At 44.8% G+C, this 8,724-nt stretch overlaps 1 protein-coding gene across 1 annotated transcript; it reads left to right on the forward strand.

Moving 5' to 3' along the window:
- The first annotated feature begins 1,653 nt into the window (after positions 1 to 1,653).
- CCDC110 (coiled-coil domain containing 110) lies at positions 1,654 to 8,382 on the forward strand. Its single transcript, XM_059817940.1, has 5 exons — positions 1,654 to 2,296; positions 2,488 to 2,540; positions 4,741 to 4,806; positions 5,470 to 5,580; positions 6,346 to 8,382. Exons 1-5 carry the CDS (start codon positions 1,654 to 1,656, stop codon positions 8,380 to 8,382), a joined length of 2,910 nt encoding a protein of 969 aa, XP_059673923.1.
- The last annotated feature ends 342 nt before the right edge of the window (positions 8,383 to 8,724 follow it).

The raw sequence follows: 8,724 nt of genomic DNA on the forward strand, positions 1-8,724 counted from the left end.
AACTACAGGCCTGTCAGCCTGACCTCGGTGCCGGGGAAGATTATGGAGAGGTTCATCTTGAGGGCGCTCACGGGGCACGTGGAGGACAACCACGGGATCAGGCCCAGCCAGCACGGGTTCATGAAAGGCAGGTCCTGCTTGACCAACCTGATCTCCTTCTATGACCGGGTGACCCGCCCAGTGGATGAGGGGAAGGCTGTTGACGTTGTCTACCTGGACTTCAGCAAAGCCTTCGACACTGTCCCCCACAGTATTCTCCTGGAGAAGCTGGCGACTCGTGGCTTAGACAGGTACACTCTTCGCTGGGTTAAAAACTGGCTGGACGGCCGAGCCCAGAGAGTTGTGGTGAATGGAGTTAAATCCAGTTGGCGGCCGGTCACAAGCAGAGTCCCCCAGGGCTCAGTTTTGGGGCCGGTCTTGTTTAATCTATTTATCGATGATCGGGATGAGGGGATTGAGTGCACCCTCAGCAAGTTTGCAGATGACACCAAGTTGGGCGGGAGTGTTGATCTGCTCGAGGGTCAGAAGGCTCTGCAGAGGGATCTGGACAGGCTGGATCGATGGGCCGAGGCCAATTGGATGAAGTTCAACAAGGCCGAGTGCCGGGTCCTGCACTTGGGTCACAACAACCCCATGCAACACTACAGGCTTGGGGACGAGTGGCTGGAAAGCTGCCCCGCAGAAAAGGACCTGGGGGTGTTGACCAACAGCCGGCTGAAGATGAGCCAGCATTGGGCCCAGGTGGCCAAGAAGGCCAACGGCATCCTGGCCTGTATCAGAAACAGTGTGGCCAGCAGGAGCAGGGAGGGGATCGTGCCCCTGTACTCGGCGCTGGTGAGGCCGCACCTCGAATCCTGTGTTCAGTTTTGGGCCCCTCACTACAAGAAGGACATTGAGGTGCTGGAGCGTGTCCAAAGAAGGGCGACGAAGCTGGTGAGGGGTCTGGAGCACAAGTCTGATGAGGAGCGGCTGAGGGAACTGGGGTTGTTCAGTCTGGAGAAGAGGAGGCTGAGGGGAGACCTCATGGCTCTCTACAACTACCTGAAAGGGGGTTGCAGAGAGGTGGGTGTTGGCCTCTTCTCCCAAGTGACGAGCGACAGGACAAGAGGAAATGGCCTACAGTTGCGCCAGGGGAGGTTCAGGCTGGATATTAGGAAAAATTTCTTTACTGAGAGAGTGGTGAAACACTGGAATAAGCTGCCCAGGGAAGTGGTGGAGTCCCCATCACTGGAGGTGTTTGTTCGAGGAACGTGTGGACGTGGCATTGTGGGACATGGTTTAATGGGCATGGTGGTGTTAGTTGATGGTTGGACTTGATGATCTTACAGGTCTTTTCCAACCTTAGTGATTCCGTGGTTCTAATGTAAACAACGTTTGGCAGAATATTACTTCTAAAATGGAAACGACAAGAACTTGCATCACAGAGGTGACTGCGCTATAGAGCAAGCCCGCCCCGCGCAGCAACCCAGGGAGGGTGAGCAGTAACAAGTGAAAACCAAAGTAAAACACGCAGAAAGACCCACCAGAAGCCCCCAAACCCCAACAGACACGAAAAGGAAGAAGGGGGCACTCGCCGACAGGCACGCTGCCCTCAGGGTTGGCAGGGCCGATTCCGAGCAGGCGGCTGGCGCCGGGCCCTCAGCAGCGGCCGCCATGCCAAGCGGGCCGCCGCGCCGAAGGGGCAGCCGCCACCACGGGGGCGGCGGGGCGGGAAAGCCTCCCCGGGGCACTCACTTCCCGGCCCTCCTCCGCCGCTCTGCGGGCCGCCGCGGGGAGCTCACGCCCGGCTGCCAACGGAGCCGGCGGCGGCGCCCGGGCGGCGGCGAGCAGGGTGCCGGGCAGCGCCAGCGCGCGGAGGCGGAGGCGGCCGGGCTCAAGACGCTTGGGGCGCGAGGGGCAGCTCGAGCGGGCCCCCTCCGCGCGGGCGGCGTCACCGCAGACTGTGATGTCAATCGTCACGCAGCCCCGCTGCGTCAGTGCGGCGAGGGGACCGGCGCGCTGTGCCCCCTGCGGCTCGTCAGTGAGGCCTGGGATGTCGGGGCCGAAGCCGCCTCCCGCAGCGGGAGCGGCCTCGCTGGGAGGAAAAGCGGTGGAGAGGAGAGGCCGCGCTGGGATGGAGGGCTGTCCCGCCTCCTCCGGGGGCCAGCCCCCACCGCTGGCCGGCGTGGCCGAGACAGAGGTCGCTCGAGGTACCTGTTTTGCCACGGTTGCTTCGCCTTTTCCAAAGAGAAACTCGCCCTTGGCGGGAGCCTGGGCTGCTTCCCCAGAGACCTTCCAGAGACTAGGTCTCCTGTAGGTGAGCCTGCCCTGTGCCAGGAACTGCAGCAGGGCTCAGGCAATCCAGAGCGGGAGAAATAAGCCATTATGCCCTTCCCCAGGCTGAACAGCCAGGCTGAATCCTCTCAGTTTTCCCTTGTTAGATCTGAAATCGCTCCTCCTGTGAACTGCAAGATCTGCTAACTGTAGAAGCGTCATTTGTATTTGCAGATGATCGCACAGCAGGAGCAGAAGACCCAACTGACCTGCAGACAACACTGAAAGTAAGCTGATTGACTCTGACTGCAGATGGGAGCAGGGTGGCCGGGCAGAAAGAGTCTTAGCTAGCAGAACTTCCGTATGGTGTATTTATTTAAGCCTATGGGTGTGCCTAGGGCCAAAACATCACTGACAAACTGGCCTGCACCAGACTTCACCAGTGTGAAATGTGTTCATCTGATTCGTGTCAATATGGAACAATGCTAGGGCCGCATGATGAAATGTGACTTTCTGTCCTACATACCCTTGTTAACCATAAGCCTAAGAAACACAGAGTGGTTAATGTATATAGTTCCCATAAGCCTAAGAAACACAGAGTGGTTAATGTATATAGTTCTTGTATCTTGCAAGGGTTGCCTGACACATATTCCAAAACTGGTTTTGTTGTTAACCGCATAGTATTAAGCAAAAGAAGTCTAATGTGAGGGATACCCCCAAAAGCGATTTTATGCGAGTGTGATTTGGATTTCGATCCGAGTGACTATAGTCACGGGGTGGATAATGTGGAATTTGGATAATGAGGTGGGATTCCTGTGCACAAAGAGCTGTTAAGACTGCCCTTGCTATCTCTTGTGCGACCCGGGGGAGTGGAGACTCACCCGGCTAACACAGGGTGCAGATAAGGAGGGGGCCCTGTGGAGGCAGGATAGCCCTGCTTATGGTCAGCAAAGACAGTAAAATAACAGGAATGTGAGAGGTCCTTTGTTCTTCGAAAAGGCTTCGTGTCCGATAACTGACCTTTGCTTCATTACCTGTGAAATGCATATTACAACTCACACCCTGCATATGCTAATGAAGATTATAGAGGTCATGCTAAACATATATGACTATAGCACTCGTCTCTCCACCCAAATCATGCTACACGTCACATATAGGGGGGGACGGACCTAATTCATTTACAAAGACCAACCTTTCCTATGAATATGTAGCAGCAAGAGAAATATAAACCGAAAACAAGAACTGTACGGTGTGCGTCTTGGTGGAGCAGAGACTCCCGGCGCACCCAGCGCTGTTTGCTTGCCTCTATTCGTTTAATAAATTGTAAACTTTAATTGCAATCCTATTTGGGGTTGAGTCATTTATCACAACCAGAGTAGCAAGAGCAGCTCAAGCTAGCAACTGATCACAGGTGCCTTACTTCAGGAGCTGCTCAGGGGAAGTGTTAGTTCTCAGGACTCGGAGACTTCTCTAGTTTAAAGCTATTCTCTCTCACATTTCTCAACAAATGCAAAGTGCTTCATACGACTATAAATACAGTGACTTTGATGGTTTCAATGTATCTCGATAACTGTATGCAGGGCTAGGACCATACAGTAGGAGCTGTCACTCTTGACTGATGTTTTTCAGTAAGAAATCAGACTTGCTGAAGTATTCTGAAATCGACAGCATTCCTTGCAAACCACCATTTCCACTTGAATAATGACTAGCGAAGTATGCTGGGGTTTGGTTTTATGATCAGCATAGTTGCGTAACTCGGGTGTGTGATGCACAGTACTTCTCTGCCTGCCTCTTTCCTTCCTCTTCTATGCTTTGGGGATTTTTCTTCCAAAGCAGAACACATGGAAAGCTAGACAAATTTTGCTCTATGCACATGCTCATTCCTTCAGCTGAGATTTTCAGTGAGCTTCTGAATTCTGTGACCTAAGAATGATGCATCCAGAGGAAAATCCTTTTATCTATGTAAAGAATTTGCACTACTTATTTTGAAGCACTTCTAAGGCATTAGAGCTTAGCCAGTATCACTTCTGTTAATGCAGAATACTAGGGTTTCCCTTTACTAATCCCAAAGACAGTCCAACTTTTTTATGTTGTCTAACCAGTACACCACACTCTAAACCAGAAAGATGATTTTTGGAACTGGAGTATGAATTCTAACGGAAGCACATTTGGTCTCACTGCAAAGACTAAGACCCAAAGCAATTCCAGATGTGCCAGTGCTTTCTGTAACGTGAGCAACTGTCTGTGAAGAACTATGCTGAAATCCTTCCAATACTGCAAATAAGTTTCTGAATGGCTGTTGAGTGGTGAAAGAAGCATTTGATGAACTCCCGTTGACTCAGGCTGGGTGACAACAATCTTGGGATTGGAAAAGAAACATCATTTCAACTGAGAAAATACCCTAACCCATCTCAATATGTGAAACAAAAAAAACAACAAAAAATCACCTACTTACCAATTTTCTGATATTTATTTTATACATTTTAGATTCTTCAGCAAGAGCTGGAATCATTTCAGACATTTGGGCAACAGACTCTGGAGAATATTTACATGGTAAAAGTAGAACACAAATGCTCTTACAATACGAAAGCCTCCTGCTGCATTTTTAGTTACTGCCATAGGTGTTTTAAGAAAGATCTGTTCTTAGACTAAATGTATACTTATGTACACAATAATCATCTGTCCATCTTAAGATAGCTGATAAGATAATCTCACTTCTAGGTTCTTGCTCTTTCTTAGTCACACTGTTATTTGTGGGCTTATAAAAACCATTTTAAAACCTCAGGAAAACAGAGGAAAACCAAAACTGAGTTAGGGAAAAAAAAAGGGAAGGACTAGATCCTTCGCTCATTTATACCACTGTAAACTCAAGGAAGCTCTGTTGTTTTCAAGGAAGTTAATTCCACATTATGTCACTGTTAGCGGAACCTGTTCTATTGTTGCAAAAAGCCATGTTTCACAAAATGCTAAGCCACCTTTTCAGCAGCATTTTTCTGCCATCGTTTTATCTGGTTCTTTATATAAAAGCTAAATATCTGGTGCTGGAAAGACATTTAGCTTTACCCTTTGTTGGTTATAAACAATTCCATATTCCTACATGCCACTTCCATCTGGTCCGTCCTTCCTCAAAGAGAACTTCTTGAGTAATAGGATATTTTTGGAAAATGAAATACTTCTACATTTACGTTTTCTGTAAACAGTCTCAATCTTTTTCAGGTACAGTCTAAAATCCGTGAGATACTAAATAAATATACATTCGAAAGGAAAACTCCACTATGTAGTTCAGACAAGATTCTGATGACTTGCACACCAAGTGATGCGTCTCTGGTATGTTTAACAATTTTTACTTACAAACAAGTTATTCTTTAGCTGGACCTTGGGTTTTGAGAGTGACATGTTTTTTGGAAAATAACACAGGGTTATTCTGGATTTAAAAAAAAACAAAACAGTATCTTCTCCCTGAGATTTTCTGGGTAGCAGAGCTTTAGCCATAATTACATACACTATCCCCTCCCACCCATTATGATTAAAACTCAGTTTCCCTTCTGCACGGTTACAACTGTAACCTGATCAAATTAATTTGGATTATCTTCAGTGGGCATGGAATGCAATGCAAAGCATACAGAGAGACAGGGCAGAGAGTCAAGGAGGGAAGAGAGAGAAATGAGGACAGGGAATAAATTTTGTCCCTCTCCTATGAAATGCTGCATAAACCCTACTTTTTCTGTCTATATTTAGTGTGAACTCCAGTTTGCCCTTATTTTGTTGGGACTGGGATAACAAAATCAAAGACAAACTGTAGTCTCCTTAAGTTATCTCTCCTCGGCTGGAAATATACTTAATCCGTGTAAGACACTTACTTGGTATTTTGTGCCTGCTTCAAAGCCCAGTACTGAAGGAAATGGGGCCTACAATAATTGTTTACATTCTTTTAATGGATAAATGGCATTGCAGAGGTAAATTCTACACGTCATGATGGATAAGTGGCTTTGGTTACAATTTAGTTGTCTTATGTTTCCAGTACTGCAATGTTTCACCGTTTTTTACAGCATGACAGTTTTTTGCACATTTGTGTTTCATTTTGTGGGGTAGCTTATGGAATATCCTGAATCGCTGTCCTCTAAGAGAGAAGTTCATCACGATCAACAACCCTGTTCAGACGAGCATGTGGAAGTAAACTCCAATACTGGAAATGTCATCAGTGATATAAATACTCCACACAGGATTTCGCTTAAGACTACAGCAATTGAAAAGGTTGAAAAATCAGAAGATCTGTTCGGAAACAACAGGATACTTGCAATAGAAAATGAATGTAAATGTGGACATCTGCTATCTGGCACTGATTTGGAGACAGAAAGGTTGAATGCTGCCCATAAGAAGGTCATTTTGAGTGAATCTAAAGATCATATATCTTCTCCCAAGTTTGGGAAAGAATTTCATAAAACAGACAATATTAACTATCTTACCAAGTTCCTGAAACCAGAATTTCAGCAGTCAGTCCATAATGATTTGGATTTGTTAGCAGATAATACAGAAAAATCTGGCTTTTCATACAGAGAAAAATTTAATAACTTTAAAAAAAGTGCAGAAATGGTGACCTCTTTAGATGAATCACATATTGGTTTAGATCCAGTTCAAGAAAATGGCCTACATTTTGATCAAGAATTTCATAAAGACTCCAAATGTGCTAATGTATGGGGTGGTTCTCCCACAACAGTATACAGTGAAAAAGCAGAATCTCAAAGCAAAAATGTACGTAAAGAATTTAGAATCAATTACAGTGAAGGTGACAGATTCCAGATTAATTCTTTTTCCGAGATGGTGAAAGATAAGCTACTAATGCTTGATAACAAACAGAAACTGGAAAAAGAAAAAGAACAACAACAGACTACTTTAAATCAAACGCTACTGAGGCCAGGAAATCAGAAATTCTGCGAAATCAAAGTAGCCTCTGAATATGATGGCAAAATGGAAGCATTGCAGAAGTCCCTGAAAAATTCCAAGGATTTGCAAAAAACAGCACATGATCTTCCAAATAAAAATCTAGCTCTCAAGAACAAAGTGGAACCTCTTACTCTTACCATACAGTCTTCAAAAGAAAAAATATCAAAATATAATGTGCAAATTATATATTTAGCTGAAGAAAAGAAGTGTGTGCAACCCCAGTTGGTTAAATCACAAGAAGATAATAAGGAATGTGTTAAGGAAGCAAAGAACTTCTTAATAAAATGGAAAGAACCCCAAAACCAGAAAAACATCCTTGAGGAAGAGAGGAATCAACTCCCTAATAGAAACCAACATTCAATACAGACACAACATGATTTTCAAATTAGCAACCAGAAAGTAGAAGAAAAGATGATTGCTGTTACCTGTGAAAGACAGAGGCTCAGTGCAATCCTAAAGTTCTTGCAAAAGGAACGCTTCAAGTTACAAGAAACAAATGAAAAACTTGAGATGGAAATATCCCAGCTTACAAAAGAAAACAGTTCCCTAAAGCAAGAGCTTGAAAGAAACCAGAGTTCAATGCAACAAATGAAAGAAAAAGAAACCGCAGCAAAATCTGAACTGGAAACTCATCTTCAGTTAATGAAGACACTGGAAGCCAAAAGCCTTAACCTTGAAATGGCCCTACAGGAATGTTCTGATACTAAACAGATGCTGCAGAAGGACTTTGAGAAACTCCAATCAGATAAAGCTTATACAGAAAAGAAACTCATGACTGAACTCAGAAATGCAAAAGCAGATATTGATCTTTTAAAGTCTAACTTGACCAGTGCAAACAGAGAATGCAAGAGGTTATCAACAGCACTAACAAACGTCACAGAGGAAAATCAGTTACTTAAGAAAGAACTGCAGGAATATAGACAAGACACTTCCAAATATGAAAATGACATTAGAAAATTGACCAAAGAACGCTTACTATTAGAAAATCTCCCGCGGACTACTGAAAATGAGAGAGACGTATCACAGTCTGAATTCCGCCGTTTGCTTAAGGATTGTATTCATCTCCGACGCCAAGTTACAGCTGTAGTCTGTGGGCAAGGGAAACCTGGTTACACTTCTGGTACCACACAATATTACTGTTACTCTGAATATTCCACTAGAATTTGTAGAGAAATCTCTGTCTAAGTGTACAGCCTTGGAATACAATTCACAAGGTATGAGCTTTATTCTGCAATATCTTATTAGCTGACTTTCTTTTGCAGGCAATTCCTGATAATCTACAACAGACTATTGCTTCAAATAAATTGTAATAAACTGTTCTCGTTTGTAAAACATTTACAATTCTGATGTCCAATTATTTCCATGGTTTTGTTATGTTCTAAGAAGGACTGCCGGGTTTTTTGATACTTGGCTGAATTTCACAGATTCACAAAAGCAGATCCTTACACAGTGTTAAGTAGTATAAAGAAATTTAACGGAACTGTGACTGTTTACAGGAGATAGAATTCTGTCCCTAGGATTTCAGAG

This window comes from Gavia stellata, chromosome 5 (genome assembly GCF_030936135.1).
Source record: "Gavia stellata isolate bGavSte3 chromosome 5, bGavSte3.hap2, whole genome shotgun sequence".
Taxonomy (NCBI): domain Eukaryota; kingdom Metazoa; phylum Chordata; class Aves; order Gaviiformes; family Gaviidae; genus Gavia; species Gavia stellata.

Excerpts from the sequence above, each read along its gene's own strand:
- CCDC110 (XM_059817940.1), top strand. The coding sequence starts at position 1,654 with ATGCCAAGCGGGCCGCCGCGCCGAAGGGGCAGCCGCCACCACGGGGGC. Across the intron at positions 4,807-5,469 it reads CTCTGGAGAATATTTACATG|GTACAGTCTAAAATCCGTGA; the intron begins GTAAAAGTAGAA and ends AATCTTTTTCAG. Across the intron at positions 5,581-6,345 it reads CACCAAGTGATGCGTCTCTG|CTTATGGAATATCCTGAATC; the intron begins GTATGTTTAACA and ends TTTGTGGGGTAG.